Source organism: Lissotriton vulgaris, chromosome 5 (assembly GCF_964263255.1).
Source record: "Lissotriton vulgaris chromosome 5, aLisVul1.2, whole genome shotgun sequence".
NCBI classification, from domain to species: Eukaryota; Metazoa; Chordata; class Amphibia; order Caudata; family Salamandridae; genus Lissotriton; species Lissotriton vulgaris.
In genome coordinates, this window is record NC_141693.1 from 1,708,727,841 (window position 1) to 1,708,746,045 (window position 18,205).

An 18,205-nucleotide genomic window follows, 5' to 3' on the forward strand; every position below is an offset into this window, starting at 1 on the left:
GGGCGCGGCCATTTTGTTTGCGTGACGTATTTCCGTTTCCGCCCGCTATGTATAATCTCGCGCAGTAAGCGCATTGCGAGTAGAAGTTCGCACGAGATCGCGAGGGAAATCTCGCGCGAACTTACGTTCGCGCTCGTGAACGGGCGCCGGCCATCTTGTTTTTCATTCATTTCCTGTGTCTGGGCATGGTGTTTAATCCTCTTGCTATCTTTGCCATCCTTTGCTTGTTTTCAGTTTTTTTTTAACGATTTTGCTTCTTATCTATCCCTCTCTTTTCCTAGCTGTATATTTTTGTCTTTTCTGCTATTTTTCTTTACTTTTAAACTACTTTTTTAAACTCTTTTCTTTTCTTCTTCCCTATCCTATTCCTTCTTAATTTTCTACTTCCTACCTTACCTGCCCACTTTGCCCAGACCATGGTGAAGCCAGGCGCCGTGAAGCTGCCCAGGCACTTGAGGGCGGCAGCGGCGGCGGGGAGGAGGAGTCCTGGACCCCGTGCCAGGACACCATGCGGTCGATTGAGGGGGGAGCAGGTGATGCGACGGGAGATCTTCAGCCCGGAGGAAGTGGGCGCGCTGGTCTACTTCGTCCAGCGCCGCCTGCCCAGGACCATCGCGGGAGGCGTCAGGATCGCGGCCGGCGGCTACAACATGCGGGAGCGCCGGAAGCGGTGGGAGAAGGTGTGCTGGGCCATATCCCACCTCTACGGGGTCCAGCGCACCTACAGCCAGGTCACCCATCGCTGGACGGACCTCCTGGACCGGGAGCGCGACCTGCTGGACCAGCTCGGCTTGGAGATCCCAGGGCTTGGTGAGTAGTAGTAGCCATTTCATCACTCACTACTATGATGTTTTCTCCTGCTCTGTGTTGTTGTATTGCAAATATTTGTTTTTTACATGGAGCAAGCCAATAATGCCGCTGATGACGATTACATTATAGTTAAATTATATTTCAAAATCTTCTGTGCATTTCAGGTGCACTGCTCTCCTTCTCAGTGGCGTTGCTACTATGCTTATTTGTTTTCTATTTTGTGGTCTCATTGGCCTGAGTAACTATTATGTATGAGTGTACTTTACAGAACTGCGTAATGCTAGACACTAGGGGGCAGATTACATTTACAAGCCCCTTGCGCCACGTTTACGTTGCCTTGCGTGACGCAACAGCGGCGTAAACGTGCCGCATCCCTGCGAGTCATTTACAGCATGACGCATCTAGGGAGATGCGTCACGTTATAAAGCCATGGGTCTGCACCACAATGGGTGCGTTCCTAGTACGCAGGGTGGGCGGTCCGGCGGCTGTGCGCCTCGCAAAATTGCCTGCGTGAAATCTACAAGATTTAACGCAGGCACTTCTGCGACGCTGCTACGTCAATTCAATTCCTTATGCCTGCTTGAAGCAGGCGAAAGGACTGACACAGCATGTTAAGTATTGGGTGGCCCTGAGCATTACTGGAGTTGCATTGCGTTGGCGACGTGACTCCAGCGATGCGCCGCTCTTACGTGACGAGATGCGTCACGCAAGTGCCTACCCTTGCGCCAGGGCGCGCCGCATTGTAAATGAGGCGCATCTGCCGTGTCGCAAGGGTAGTTTTGCGTGACGCATTTGATCTGGCGCATCTCTGGAGATGCGCCAGAACGCGTAAGTAAGTATGCCCCTAAGGGGCAGAATTGCAATTACCGTCGCATCCCTGCAAAGTAGCAGGGATGCGCCATTAATTGTGCGGCCCGCTACCACCACCAAACATGGTGCGCCGTATTTGCAATGCGGCGCACCATGGGCCCAAAACGTCACCGAAGCTTTACTGCTGGAGTTGCGTCGCAACGATGGCGCAGCTCCAGCAATGCTCTGGGGTACCCTATCTCCCCAATGCTGGGTCAAGCCGTACGTCTGCTTCAAGCAGGTGCAGGGTTTGTGTGACGCATCATTGTCCTAAAGGTGACTGATTGAAATTTTGTAGATTTCCCTCAGCCACTTTTAGGATGTGTTCCAGCGCAGGAATGCCCTCCCTTGCGCCGGAACGCCCCCTGATGGCGCAGGGCTTTATAACGGGATGCATCTCCCAAATGCGTCACGTTGTTATAATATTATACGCCGCACCATGGCGCCCTTTTTTGTTTAGCTGCTGCGTCACAAAAGTCACGCAAGAACGGAGCAAAAGAGCCGCAAGGGGCTTAAATCTGCCCCTTCCTTTGTACCCCTGACAATAAGAAAAATAGTGGCGGTGGATTGATAGTTTGACTATTTAAATGACTGGTAATGTAGCAGGCAACTGTTAGTGTTGTCACTGATCTGACTGAAATCACAATGGAGTTTGTCTGTCACTTTGCGTCTTGCCTGCGGACTGCTGCCTGCCAGTCCTAGGTGAACCTTTCAGTACTTTGTTTAGTGAGTTACGTGACTTTTGAAGTCACAGGTCCGAAAATAAATGAAAACTAACCCTAATCAATATAATTTCGCGGAAATATTTTGTTATTGTTCTTTTGAAATGTTTGATTTGGTTGACATTGACAAGCAACAATCATCCATGTTTTCTGTTCTTTCTTTCATGTTGTACGTCAGCTCCCCCCAGGGGCGAGGGGAGGACACAGGAACATCAGGCGGCGGATGCTGTTGAACAGGGCCAGGATCGGGCAGGCGAGGGCTCCTTTGCTGGCCCCAGTAAGTTTTCATTTTAGACTAGTACCTATTTTTCCTAGCGTTCCTCATTTGATTTTTTCAAAATCGTCTTTGATCTTCTTGTACACTGTATCTAAATTCTTATCCTGCCTCTACTATGACTCCCTGTGGTATTACTAGATTATTCTTATTAGTCTGTCTGTGTAGCTAACTAAGATTGCACGGTTGGCGAAACTCCCATTCTAGTCAGCAATAGCTCTATCAACTTAGTGCAGTCCTCTGGGATTGTCCATAATGTCTTTTGAAGTGTTCTGTCTGCTTTGAAAATTCCCAACTATAAAATGTGAATGACCACCAAGAAAGAATAAGATACTACCTTTTGGTTTGGGTAGGAGAACAATCCATACCACTACAGTGGCGCGGACAATTCTTCTGCAGAAACAGAACTATGGACAATAAATAGTGCATTGCTTATCAATTATAATAGGCGCTGTTAGAGTTTCCACATACCTCTGTGATAACAGACTTTGAACCCCCAATGTCCTTACTGACTGACTACATAGTGTGGCACAGTCATTTACCTCCCGAATTCATCGATCATTGATCCCCAATGATGATTATTATCCAACGTAGCTGAAGAGTACGGAGTCAGAGTCAAGAAGTGTCAGAGGCACGGACTCATGCTTGCAAAAATTGCAAAACCTTTCGCTCAGTCACTCTAGTCACTCTGGACCAAAAAACACAGAGTCTCTCTAAGTTTAAAAGCTTTATTAAAAGTAAACACATTTATTAAAATGAAGTCATAATAAAAAAACGAAACGTTTAACTGAGAATGTAAAAGTGGTTAGTGCTGACAATTGAAGACATTTCTTGTGGTCGAGCCGAGCTCTCACCTTGTTTCAACTTGATCTTGTTGTTAGAAGTCCATCTTCTGTCTGTGTGGAAAAAAATGGTGCGTGTTAAAAAGCCATCCTTCATCAGTTGTGCCAAAAAGTGCTGCATTACATTGTTTTCACATGTCTTTATTCCTTGACCAAATACTAGTGAGTGGTTTATTCTAACATTCTTAAATGTACTTTGTAGGTGGAACATCTGGTGGCGGGGCCAACGCGGAGGTGGTGGTGGTGCTCGACACGGAGCCGGAGGGCAATTCCTCAGGGGAGGATGCGCCGGTTCCGGTGCCGGCTGTGAGAGTTCAGACGGTGGTGGTGGCGGCCAGAGGTAAGCTCTTATATATTCCTTACTTATTGAGATTGAAGACGTGGCTGGGAAGGAAAGAATATGAGATGCATGGCTGGGTGAATGATGAAGCAATGATTGGTGGAAGGACAACAGCCTGGGTGGGTGACACAGAAACTGTATGTGTCCATATACCTGGATCATGCTACTATCTGACTCTTAGATAGCATATGTGTATCTAGAGCAGGGGTACTCATAGTACGGCCCGCGGGCCGGTGGCGGCCCGGCAAGCCTTCCTTGGCGGTGTGCAGACCTTGCAGACAATCACTGCTCCCCCGGCCCCCACAGAGCAGAGTGGAGATGCAGGGCCACAAAGAGGTGAAATAGAACAAAGCCTCTGCTCTGTGGGGCCGGGCAAGCAGTGATTGTCAGGGTGGAGATGCAGGGGCGCTACAACAAACAAAGCCTCAATAATATGTTAATGGTCTTTTAAAGACCTGTTAAGTACTTTGGTGTGGCTGTCTGTGTGTGCGCGTTGAGGAAGCTGTCTCAGTCCGGGCTGAAGGCTGACACAGACAGACACACACACACAGTGAGATGACAGAGGGGGAGGGAGAGGGAGGGCAGGAGGGAGAGAGAGATGGAGAGGGAGGGCAGGAGGGAGAGCATGAGTGAGAGAGATGTATGTAAATGCTGGGTCTGGTGGCTCAGTGGATGAAAGCATCTGCTGCAGGGACCTGTGTGCAACCTCATGGTCACAAGTTTTCATTTTGCTTTAGCCCCGCCCCCTCTGACTCCGCCCCCACCAGTGCAGCCCTCGGCCACAAACTACACTGTAAATTTAGCCCCTGAGAGAAAGTTTGTGAGTACCCATGATCTAGAGAGAGAGTAGACGGTCAGTGGATGAACTAAGTGTAACTTTGAAGAGCATGTAACACTGCACCCGCACGTCCGTTCCAGTGTAGGAAAGGCAAGGAAAAGAAGTTTTAATTTTGTCCAAATACTACCATCAATAGTAGCAGTAGTTTGTATTGCAAGCACAGCATAGATCTGGTTATTACGGTGGCCACTCCCTACCTCTCTTAATAAGTTTAGTAGTACTCAGTCATTCATGTGTGGATGTATCACTGGTCACTCAATAAAAAGCAAAGCACCTAAAGTCATCCCATATATAAGCAAAAACATCCCATGTGAAGTGATAGATAATCCGATTATTTATCTTCTTCAATTTTCCATTTCTAGTACTCATTTCCACTGTAGGGTGAAAGTTAAATTAATTAAGCAGTAGCCCTTGAGTTGTAACAGAGTATTCTCAGTGCCACCCGTAATAGAAAAGTAAGAGCTTCACCACCTGCATGTACTGGACGGGTACAGTAACGCAACGCAAGTCTAGGTCACTCATCATGGCATGCGTCTCTTTTTCTCGGGTGCAAGTTTACTGCGCTGGCATTATGCCGGCTTGCAGAAGATAACGTACCAATTTTCCTAAACAAGAGACAAGAAGAAGAATAAGACTGGTGTACTTTCATAGTCGACTCCAATGGAAGTCCACAGTGCTCGTAGAATTTGTTCCTTAAACTCCCACTAATGTTAGAGCAAGGATGAAGAAGTGTGAGGTTAGATAGATACTGGCCTCAATAGTTATGTAATGCGCTTGCAAGTTGCTAGTTGTACTGCAACACAAATTTCTGCTGAATGATTGAGTTAATCTTAAAGAGCATTGGTTACAGACTATGTCTTTCTTTCTTCATATAGGTTCTCCTTCCAAACGAACAAGGAGGAAGGAGCTGGCTAGAGCGGCCCGGCAACGGAGGATCGCTGCCACTGTGGCCGAACATCGGCGGCTGGTGGCCCTGGAGGACGAAGAAAGTGTGCAGTCGACCACAACAACAACGTCGTCTGCATCGGCCTCCGTGCCCCCACGGGCTGCCACCCAGCACAGTGGTCCACCCAGACTGAGCCGGGCTGCCAAAGCCAAACGCCACCGCCGAGTAGCAAGGACAACAGCTTCCTCTCACAGCCGTTGCACCTGCAAGGCAGTGAAGGCACGCCTGCGCCGCAGTACCCTGATGGTGTCCCGCCTCCAGCAGGAGCTCCACCACTTTTCAAACGTGTTGGAGGGGCTCCGCGTAGAGCACGCCTTGCTCCGCCAGGTGCATGATGCCCTGTCCCAAAAAGTAAACAGCATCCACCCATAGTGTCCCTTGCCCCTTTTTTAGAGACTTTTGGGGGGTGGGAATTGGGAGTTGGGTTTTTGGGGACTTTTGAAGGACAATCGTTGGGGTTAGGGAGGGTCTTGCGGGAGATTATTTTGTTAGGGATATAAATATACTTTTTCAAACTTTATCTGAGCATACCCGTTTCTTACTGCTTGCCTGGTGGGTGGGGGTTTAACAGTGACTTTGTTTTCCTGAAAGTTTAGTTCCATTTTCTTCCTTTAAGTGTAAATGCCCAAATGTTTTCAACAATAAGTACCTCTCACAGAGTAAGTGAAGTGAATCCAAGAGTCCTAGGACTTTAGTAGTACTACCGTCAGTCTCTCGTCTCTCCTACTAATACTCCATTATCCCCCCAAACCACCAAACGCTTATCTTACCTGTAATTTGTGTTTGAAAGTAGGGCTAGACCCAGGGCTGGCTCCACGGGAAACAGCGAATAAGGTTGGCAATCTTGGTCGGATAAAATTTCCTCATAGCGGTGGTACTAGTGGTGTGACACAGTGGCAGTTGCATGCCTATGAAAAAAAAGAAAATTAAATCTGGTTTGTCCTCCTGAGCAATTCAACGGTACAATAGAGAATATAGCAGGTGACAGAAGTACACTAGAACAGTGCCACATTGTAGCCTAACAAATGGTAAAGTATAACTACTAATTTGGTTGAAGTTCTTTGACATTAGCCATGGGTCTTTGTCAAGCAGAGTAAGAATATATCCTCGGATATCTTCACCAGCCTGTTGCTATCACCTTATCCTCCCCAGCAAGTGTGTGGATTTATTGCTGTAATTTAGTCACACATCAATCAAAACCACACAGCCCGGGGGAAGAGGGTTAGGGTTTGAAAAATGGATGGGTACGGGGTTTTTTGGGAAAGGTTTTGGGAGACAAGAAAAAATAGCACAGCATGGACAAACAATTGTGAACATAAACAAATCTTTGGGTACAAACCTATCCATCAATCTTTGAAAGTGCATGCACTACTGCATGCATGTCAGTGAAAAGTAAGTAGTACTTTCGACAACTGGGGAAGAAAGAATGCGACAGTACAGGGCCTGTGTGGAATTATTGATAACTATATTCAACATAAGGTCTCTGTAGCCAGATACCAGAGAGCCTTGCTGGTCACTATAAATCCTTCACAACAACACTCAATGGGGTTGGTCTGGAAGGTATAGTAGATAGAAAAGGAGAAATTGCTTTTTTTCTAGGTGTCCCCTCACTCACCAGGGTTGCCCCTTGGTGACATGCTTCATCATTGGGGCCATCCCAGTCCTCTACGGGCTGGGGCGTGCTGCGACTTGCGAATTACGTAGGAGCACTTACAAATGACTGTGTGGTGCAGATGTGATAGTGGAGTGGACTAAGTGATGTGTTAAGGGATCAATTTAGAAGCAGAGAGAGATCCAAGAAATGCAGTCACAGTCAGAGAAAAAGGCAAGGGATACTGTATCTATGTTGTTGTAGTTGTCCTGTTGGAAGTGGTAAGTAAGTTGCCTGCAGAAAAAAAATCCTCTTATTAGCGGCACTCCTCCATTGCAGCCGACGCTTCGTCCATCGATGTTGGTCACCAGAAGACACCCTGTAAAAAAAGCACAGCATAGACAAACAATTGAACATAAACAATTATTTGGGTACAAACCTATCCATCAATCTTTGAAAGTGCATGCACTACTGCATGCATGTCAGTAAAAAGTAAGTAGTACTTTCGACAACTGTGGAAGAAAGAATGCAACAGCACAGGGCCTGTGTGGAATTATTGATAACTATATTCAACATAAGGTCTCTGTAGCCAGATACCAGAGAGCCTTGCTGGTCACTATAAATCCATTCACAACAACACTCAATGGGGTTGGTCTGGAAGGTATAGTAGATAGAAAAGGAGAAATTGCTTTTTTTCTAGGTGTCCCCTCACTCACCAGGGTTGCCCCCTGGTGACATGCTTCATCATTGGGGCCATCCCAGTCCTCTACGGGCTGGGGCGTGCTGCGACTGGCGAATTACGTAGGAGCACTTACAAATGACTATGTGTGGTGCAGATGTGATAGTGGAGTTGACTAAGTGATGTGTTAAGGGATCAATTTAGAAGCAGAGAGAGATCCAAGAAATGCAGTCACAGTCAGAGAAAAAGGCAAGGGATACTGTATCTATGTTGTTGTAGTTGTCCTGTTGGAAGTGGTAAGTAAGTTGCCTGCAGAAAAAAAATCCTCTTATTAGCGGCACTCCTCCATTGCAGCCGACGCTTCATCCATCGATGTTGGTCACTAGAAGACACCCTGTAAAAAAAGCACAGCATAGACAAACAATTGAACATAAACAATTATTTGGGTACAAACCTATCCATCAATCTTTGAAAGTGCATGCACTACTGCATGCATGTCAGTGAAAAGTAAGTAGTACTTTCGACAACTGTGGAAGAAAGAATGCGACAGTACAGGGCGTGTGTGGAATTATTGATAACTATATTCAACATAAGGTCTCTGTAGCCAGATACCTGAGAGCCTTGCTGGTCACTATAAATCCATTCACAACAACACTCAATGGGGTTGGTCTGGAAGGTATAGTAGATAGAAAAGGAGAAATTGCTTTTTTTCTAGGTGTGCCCTCACTCACCAGGGTTGCCCCTTGGTGACATGCTTCATCATTGGGGCCATCCCAGTCCTCTACGGGCTGGGGCGTGCTGCGACTTGCGAATTACGTAGGAGCACTTACAAATGACTATGTGTGGTGCAGATGTGATAGTGGAGTGGACTAAGTGATGTGTTAAGGGATCAATTTAGAAGCAAAGAGAGATCCAAGAAATGCAGTCACAGTCAGAGAAAAAGGCAAGGGATACTGTATTTATGTTGTTGTAGTTGTCCTGTTGGAAGTGGTAAGTGAGTTGCCTGCAGAAAAAAAATCCTCTTATTAGCGGCACTCCTCCATTGCAGCCGACGCTTCGTCCATCGATGTTGGTCACCAGAAGACACCCTGTCCACTGCCTGCCTGATGCTGAATTGTGGCTCGCTAATGTGAAGCCTGACTCCATCCTTTTTTCCCCATTGCAGAGACTGAAACCCGGCCTGTAATTATTCAACGAAAAACAGGAAGTGATATAATATTACAACACCACTGATAAATAAATATAAGGTATGTAGGCTGTGGAGTGCAAAAAGTCACAATTTGATTTTCCTAGTAGACAGTACAATATTTTTGAAAGTGCGTACTCTGTCTGAGTCACCTTTTGAAGGATAAATAAGTAGGGGCAAATTAATGTAGCGGATCATTCCCCTCTAGCTAGGTGTACTGTAAACTGTGTTTTAGAACAAAATTAGATCTTCCTAGCAGTGCTCCCACCCAGACCCTTACTAAAGCCAGTCGCAAAAATGTAGAAGACCCCCAATCAAATCTCAAAAAACGAGGCCTAGCAGAAAACTGGTGACAAAACTTACTTTGAAAGTAAAAGTAGGCCGAAGTACCCCCTTCCTAATTACCCCTTACCCACCGTGGATTGCATTCAAACCACTTGCAAGCAACCAAGCAAAAGTATCCATAGCCAGCATCGCTCCAAGACTCGAAATCCCCCCCACTCAAACACATGCAATGGAAGGCGCCAACCCCATCGGGGAATGGCGTCGTTAGTGGCAGCAAAAGGGCCGACCCGGAGCCGGGTCACTTCCGGTTTGCGTGACCCGGAAGTGATCGTCGCGTCAGGACCAATGGGGACAAACGCCGAGGCACGCCCCGGAAGCGTTAGTAGGGCGCGAGGCTTAAAAGCCCGCGACCAGCTTAGAGGCCCCCTCTTTGTCCGCTGATCATCCAGGAGTCGGACGTCTCCAAGAGAAGACATCGTGGGAGCATCGCGTTCGAGTCTACAGCGAGAGTTACCCCGACTTGTGGTTTAGGTTAGCAGGCCTTGCAGTGTGTGCTAGATTCCCTTAAATTTTTTCAACTTTTCGTGCCTAGTTTCTTTTAAATCTTGTTGGCAGGGGGGGGGTTTGCTGCGGTGAATCCTCGTGTCCGGGGGGAGGGCGAGCGCTCGCGCTCGAACATCCGATTTCCTGGGCCAGGGCCCATTCGCCGCGCGGTGGGCCTAAAAAAAGTCGTTGCGTCTCGCGATAAATTTTAACAGTGTTTTCTTTAAGTGCAGGATGCCGTCGAAGAAGGTCCCGAAAGGTAAACAACCCGCAGCCAAGAAGGAGGAATTCCTTGCCTTTACCGAACTGCTGGAGTTCACAAGAGAGAAGGGCATGGATTGGGTGCTAAAGAACATGAGAGATGGGGCTAAAGCTGATGCGAACTCTCAGGAGGAGAGGGGGAGAGGCAAAAGAGCGAAGCAGACCCCAGAAAAGCTTAGAAGCTCGGCAAGAGGCAAGCGGGCTAGGCCAACGGATTCACGACCAATATCACCAGGTGAGGAGGAGGCGCCAGAGACAATTGATTCGAACTCAGGCGCAGAAAACGACCCAGATGACGCCGATGGGCAGTATGAGGCAACTAGGCCTACACAGATAGGAGGGTTCCCCGTCACTTCTGTGGGGGGGTCCGGTCCGCACGGTATGTTACCGCCAGTAGTGGCGCAGCCGGGTAGCGGAGTATCGCAAGTTTGGGTTCAGCCCGGTGGGGTCGCTCAGTTACCAGGGATGCAGTTATATGGGTCACATGGTCAAGCGATAGGTAGCAGCCCGGTAAGCTCAATGTTTCCTGCTTACACAGCTCACGGGTCCCCCTTAGCAATGACTGCTTTCTCTAATCTGGGATGTCCAAGTCAGGGCTCAAGGGCGAATGCCGTGGGTGAGGTTCCGGGTCCCTCTAATGGCCAGATGCATGGAGGGTTTGGGGGGCAACCAGCTGGTTCCCCGTTATTAGCTTTCAGCCCTCTAATGTTCGGTTCTTCCTCGATGACCTTATCGCCATCCGCGGGGATAACCTGGCACGTCCCTGCAGATATGAAGGACAGGATTCTCAGAGGCGAATACATAGAAGTGTTCGACCTTATCAATGCGGGGGTGGCGGCCGGGAAGTCCAAAGCCGGAAAGGAGGGAGATTACAATCAGAAGAAATCATGGGTAGAATGGTCCATGAAGAATTGGATCACGGGATTTGCAATATATGCCGCTGTTATGCTTGAGAAATACCCTGTTTTAGGCCCACAAATGATGAGCTATATATCATTGATTCATGGAGCGGCAACGGAGTTTCCAGGCCAGGGGTGGCTGAAATATGATAAAATGTTCAGGCAGATGAAGGCAGTTCACCCGGGTATAGCTTGGGACCAACGGGAGATTAATTTGTGGCATACAGTCTTTTATTCCACCCCTTCAACGCCTACCCCAGTACCTTCAGCTCAGAGCCAGTCCTTTCGGACTGACAAAGGGGTCGTTGAGAAAAAACAGGCCTGCTGGCAGTTTAATAGGAATGAGTGTACCAGGGGGGTCTCGTGTAAATTCAAACACTGTTGTTCCTACTGCGGGGGTACCTCCCATCCCGAGATCAGGTGTTTTAAGAAAACCGGTAACCCCAAAGGACAAGCCAGCCACGGTGCCCCAAAAGGGAAGCCAGCTAAGACCCCCGACAAAACTCCCAACTCCAATTAAGCGGCATGTCCTGACACACCTCCTCAGTAAATACGATAATCTTGGGGAGGCTCAATTCCTACGGCATGGTTTTACAATTGGCTTTCGTATCCCGTCTTCTGCCCCCCCTTCCAATGTCCCACCTCGCAATCAGAGCTCAGTGTTGCGAAATATGGAGGCAGCTCGAGAGAAGATCATGAAGGAGGTAGCATTGGGGCGGGTTGGGGGCCCTTTCACAGAACCACCTACCCGTAATTTGGTTTGTTCCCCTTTGGGTCTAGTTCCGAAAAAGGAGGAGGGTAAATTCCGTCTGATCCATAATCTGTCGAGTCCCCCAGGGCTCTCTGTGAACGATAAATTAGACCCGGATCTGTGTTCAGTGAAGTATACCAAATTTGACACGGCTATTGAGAAATTGCAGGCATTCGGGGAGGGAGCCCTAATGGCTAAAGTCGATATTGAATCAGCCTTTCGATTACTGCCCGTGCACCCGGACGACACCAGGTTCTTGGGCTTCACATTTGACGGTAACTATTTTCTGGATTTGTGCATGCCTATGGGGTGTTCTATTGCCTGTGCAGTTTTTGAGACTTTCGCTAGGTTCCTAGAATGGGCGGTCGAACAGTTTCTGGACTCGGACAACTCACATGCTGTAGTCCACTACCTGGACGATTTTCTGTTCATGGGGCCTGAGGGTTCCCAGTCGTGCAGGAAGGCCCTGCTGGGCTTCCAGCGCTTGGCTGAGGCGCTCGGAGTACCCTTGGCGGCGGAAAAAACCGAAGGCCCGACCACGTGTTTGACCTTCTTGGGAATAGAGATTGATACGACAGCAGGAGTGTGCAGGCTGCCAAAGCTCAAGGTCGATGCATTTAGGGCCGCTATTGATGGCTGCCTGGGGGCAAGGAAGGTAACCTTACATCAGCTACAAGTTCTTCTGGGCCAACTGAACTTTGCTCTGCGGGTCATACCTATGGGCAGGGCCTTCTCCAGGAGTATAGCGAGGGCGATGTCTGGTTTGCGGGCCAAACACCACAGAGTGAGGCTCTCGGCCGAGGTTAGAGAGGATCTTTTGATTTGGAAAAGTTTTTTGAGGGACTTCAATGGCACGGTATTGTGGCGAGCAGCCTGTTCCTCTAATACGGATCTTGAGCTATTTACCGACGCTGCAGGTAGTATTGGTTTCGGAGCTATATTCAGTCCAAAATGGTGTATGCAGTGCTGGCCGGATGACTGGATCGAGCGAGGCCTGACTACTAACATTTCCTTCCTTGAACTTTTCCCCATAGTGGTAGCTTTACACCTGTGGGGAGATCTGCTGGCAAACAAGAGTATAATATTCTGGTCGGACAATATGTCCGTAGTCATGGTGATTAACAGCCAGAGGGCCACCTGTGCTTGGGTACTCAGGTTGTTGAAAGAATTGGTTTTGCAATGCCTGAGCCATAATGTCCAATTCACTGCGAAACATGTTCCAGGTGTGGAAAACAAAGCGGCTGATGCATTGTCTCGTTTTAAGTTAACAGAGTTCCGGGAGCATTGGCCCCAGGCGGAGACGTCAATGTCAGCCTTCCCAGCGGAGCTATGGAAGTTTGGTGCCCCACAGCCCCCGAGTTGGTAGCTGCATCCTTGGCCCCAATGACTATGAGTATGTATCAGAGGTCATGGGAGTCGTATATGGCATACCTGAGGGGGGTGGGCGTATCGGACATCTTTGACCCCCTGAGTGTATTAGGCTTCATCGTGCAGCAGAAAGGGCAAGCGAAGTCGGTAGCATTCATGAAGAGGCAGCTGTCGGCGTTAGCATTTTATGCGGGTCTACGGGGGGTTCCCGATCCGACAAAAGATCAAAGAGTTAGAAGAGCAATGAAAGGTTGGGAGCGCCTAGCGCCTGGGGAGAAAGATTGTAGGAGGCCGATAGACGTAGAAAAACTGATAAGAATCTTAGGAGCTCTCCCCTTCGTTTGTTTCTCCCAGTATGAGACACAGTTGTTCCGGGTGGCCTATACCTTAGCTTTTTGCGGGGCGCTGCGAATTTCAGAATTACTTCCGGCGTCCAAATCGGATAAGGAAGGGGGTCTGAGGTGCTCTGACCTAATCGAGTCCAAAGGTGTCCTGCGGCTTAGGGTGCGGAGATCAAAGACGGACCCGCTGGGTAGAGGTACCTGGTTGCAACTGGGTAGAGTAGAGGGTGAGCCCTTCTGTCCGGTCAATTTGCTGAGGGTATTTCTCCAAGTCAGGCCCCAGGGAGCAGACGAGAGACTTTTAATTCATGAGAATGGGTTGCCCCTTACCAGGTTCCAGTTCACTCGAGTAGTAAAAATGGCCTTAGCCCGGATCGGAGTGGATCCGGCCGAATTTTCATCACATTCATTTAGAATTGGAGCAGCGACAACGGCTGCTGGCCTAGGCCTACCCGAGCAGGTAATCAAAAGGTTGGGTCGCTGGAAATCATCTTGTTATGAACGTTATATTCGCCCGCAATTAGTCTAATGTATCTTCGCTTGCTGTCCTTTGTGAGAATCGGCTGCCGGTATCTCTTCACATTGTACTCTTATTTACTTTAGGTACCTCCCCTAAAAGAACCCAAATCTGTTGGTGTGGCCACTCCTTCATTCGCAGGGCCGGGGAGCATTTCGAAAAGACACTCAGGGACAGGGTGACCATGAGGCGAGGTTGTGACCATCATTGGGTGGGGATAGGCGGGCAGCGCCTGGCGGACGTCACGAGGGATGTGAAAGCGGCTTTGGCAAAAGGCATGCCTTCGCCAGATGTATTCGTGTTGCACTGCGGAGGCAACGACATGATCCCGGGCGGGAGGAGAGAAGTGAAGGAGTCTCTATTTTCTACCCTAGCAGCAATCAAAAACATTTTGCCAGAAACTATAGTTTTGTGGTCAGAAGTCATCCCGAGACTCGTTTGGGCTCGGGGCGCACCCATGAAGGCAATAAACAGATCCGTCAAAAGGCTGAACCAATCAGTGGCGGAAATCTTGAAAAAATCGAGTATTACAGCGATTCGCCATAAATTAATTCAGGCAGAAAGGCCGGAGCTATATGCAAAGGACGGAGTCCACCTGTCGGAGGCGGGTATGGAGATATTCATAGAAACAGTTCTAGGAGCCGTCTCCAAGCCCTTGAGCGCAGGGGGGGGAGGTCGAGTCCGCCAGTAAGCTCCTCGTCCTGTGGCGGGGTTCCAGACAAGAATACCACGGGAACTTCTTGTCTAGAGACAGTTAACTCTGAACAGGTTTGCTAGATCAGTATGGACTCTGGGCTGGCGGGAGAGTTGGGGCCGACCTGCTGGTGGCCTTGGCTTTTCAGCCCTACCCCAGAGGCCGCTGGTTGCCCAAGTGGGCGCTTTCCTCACCTGCGGCCCCGTTGACCAGAAGGGGGTTAACGTTATGGGGCAGGTGATCTGGATTGTGGCCTGCTGGCGCAACCCTGAAGTCAAATAAAAGGCCCAGTGGAATGGGCGGTGAATGTATATATTGTATTATAAGTGCAAGTTTATTATTAAATACTGTATTGGAATATGTATGAATAAATAAAGACATTGCTGGGTCAATGAGGTAATTGACCAGAGAACTTAAATTTTAATAAACAAGCAGCACACTGCAGAAAATCAAGTACGACTCCTGAGTTTGATGTGGGGTTGGGTCCTTGTAAAGCATGCAGTGTGGCGGGGGGGAGAATGCACTTTGTCTGCCAGCTATGGAAGGCGCCAACCCCATCGGGGAATGGCGTCGTTAGTGGCAGCAAAAGGGCCGACCCGGAGCCGGGTCACTTCCGGTTTGCGTGACCCGGAAGTGATCGTCGCGTCAGGACCAATGGGGACAAACGCCGAGGCACGCCCCGGAAGCGTTAGTAGGGCGCGAGGCTTAAAAGCCCGCGACCAGCTTAGAGGCCCCCTCTTTGTCCGCTGATCATCCAGGAGTCGGACGTCTCCAAGAGAAGACACCCACCCACCCATCCCTATTATTAAGGATTCAATTAGGGCAATAGCGGGGTTCCGGACAAGAATACCACGGGAACTTCTTGTCTAGAGACAGTTAACTCTGAACAGGTTTGCTAGATCAGTATGGACTCTGGGCTGGCGGGAGAGTTGGGGCCGACCTGCTGGTGGCCTTGGCTTTTCAGCCCTACCCCAGAGGCCGCTGGTTGCCCAAGTGGGCGCTTTCCTCACCTGCGGCCCCGTTGACCAGAAGGGGGTTAACGTTATGGGGCAGGTGATCTGGATTGTGGCCTGCTGGCGCAACCCTGAAGTCAAATAAAAGGCCCAGTGGAATGGGCGGTGAATGTATATATTGTATTATAAGTGCAAGTTTATTATTAAATACTGTATTGGAATATGTATGAATAAATAAAGACATTGCTGGGTCAATGAGGTAATTGACCAGAGAACTTAAATTTTAATAAACAAGCAGCACACTGCAGAAAATCAAGTACGACTCCCGAGTTTGATGTGGGGTTGGGTCCTTGTAAAGCATGCAGTGTGGCGGGGGGGAGAATGCACTTTGTCTGCCAGCTATAGAAATACTGCTAACCCTAACGAACCCTAAGTTAAGAATAGTGGCAAAGGCTTTCTTTAACTATGCCAAATCCCCCCTTTCCCACCATGGATTTTCTTCAAATGACTTGCAACCAAAATTACACATTCTCACGAGTGCTCTAAGACCCCAGAACTCAGTTGCAAAAATCTAGAACACCCCGAAACACATGCAATCCTGCTGCTAGGGCTAACCCTAACGAACCCTAAGTTACAAAAAGTGCCAAAAGGCTTTTCCGCGAGGATTTTGTCCCAACCACTTCTACTCGGTATTAGACCTTCCCAGGAATGCCCCAAGACCCGCCAACCCACCCGCCAAGAAGCATAACACCCCCAAACCGGCCAAAAGCAAAATCTCATACTTGCAATATTTCTCGGCCTTCGGTCCAAACGCGCTGCGTAGCTAGGCCATAAGTCGGGGTTGCCACGACGGATTTCCTGAAAAGCAAATGCAATCAAGATTAGAGTGTCCCACAGTGCTCCCAGACCACGAAACTCACCCACAAACAGACGGAACCCCCCCTAAGAGCACCTCAAAGGCAAGCAAGTCATCAAAAACACAAAAAAAATTCCGCCTGGGATTTGGTCCAAACCACTTTTATCCGGTATTAGAGCTTCCCAGCAATGGCCCCAGAGCCGTCACCCAGGAGAAAACGAGTAGAAGACCCCCAAACAGCCAAAAAGCAAAAGTACAAAAATGGGGACTTAGTCATTTTCTTTCCAATTTCCCAAAACACTCCGCACGCGCTCTGCAGCTAGGCCCTAACTCCCCTCTGCCACCATGGATTTGCTTCAAACCTCTTGCAAAGTAAAGTATATATAGCCAGCAGTGCGCCCAGACCCCGAAACCCACCCACAAACACCAGGAGGCCCCCCAAACAGGCCCCCGAAAACGCTACATTGAGCAAAATGTCAGAAATAGCCCCAAAAAAAAATCGGCCTGGATTTTGTCCCAACCACTTCTACCCGGTATTAGACCTTCCCAGGAATGGCCCCAGAGCCGTCAACCCAGGAGAAAACTAGTAAAAGGCCCCCAAACAGCCAAAAAGCAAAAGTACAAAAATGGGGACTTAGTCATTTTCTTTCCAATTTCCCAAAACACTCCGCGCGCGCTCTGCAGCTAGGCCCTAACTCCCCTCTGCCACCATGTATTTGCTTCAAACCTCTTGCAAAGTAAAGTATCCATAGCCAGCAGTGCTCCCAGACCCCGAAACCCACCCACAAACACCAGGAATTCCCACAAACAGGCCCCCGAAAACGCTACATTGAGCAAAATGTCAGAAATAGCAAAAATAAAATCGGCCTTGATGTTGTCCCAACCACTTCTACCCGGTATTAGACCTTCCCAGGAATGCCCCAAGACCCGCCAACCCACCCGCCAAGAAGCATAATACCCCCAAACAGGCCAAAAGCAAAATCTCATACTTGCAATATTTCTCGGCCTTCGGTCCAAACGCGCTGCGTGGCTAGGCCATAAGTCGGGGTTGCCACCACGGATTTCCTGAAAAGCAAATGCAATCAAGATTAGAGTGTCCCAGCAGTGCTCCCAGACCACGAAACTCACCCACAAACAGACAGAACCCCCCCTAAGAGCACCTAAAAGGCAAGCAAATCATCAAAAACACAAAAAAAATTCCGCCTGGGATTTGGTCCAAACCACTTTCATCCGGTATTAGAGCTTCCCAACAATGGTCCCAGAGCCATCAACTCACTTGCAAAGAGGTACAACAACACCCCCACAAGTGCTGAGTCTTTCTTCATTGGGCGTAAACCAGCCCTCTGGTTTGATGGAAATAGGAGTCTGGAGGAGGAGGATAGAGGAGCATGTTCTTCTGAACTTGTGAACCTGAGGAATGCAGACTGCGGCAACTTCAAATCAATTAGCAAACCAGTGAAGACAGTTCTGCTGATGGGCTTGATTTTGTGATTATCTGATTAAAGTTTGAAATATATTAACTGTGCACAACAAAGAAAGACAGACACACAGGAATAAAAGTGAATAAGGACGAAAAAGAAAGTTATTGATTCGTTGTCTTATTTTCAGGGCTCGGTATCACGGTCCAGGAATAAGAATAAGGCTTCGTCATCATACTCTG

General features: G+C 48.7%; 1 protein-coding gene across 1 annotated transcript in view; it reads left to right on the forward strand.

The window, feature by feature from the left end:
* Nucleotides 1–14,054, forward strand: part of LOC147717013 (uncharacterized) — a 43,546-nt gene extending 29,492 nt beyond the window's left edge. The window contains exon 3 of the mRNA XM_086919834.1: nt 13,539–14,054. Coding sequence (XP_086775960.1) covers nt 13,539–14,054 — 516 coding nt within the window. The remainder of the gene's footprint in view (nt 1–13,538) is intronic.
* Nucleotides 14,055–18,205: the final 4,151 nt, after the last annotated feature.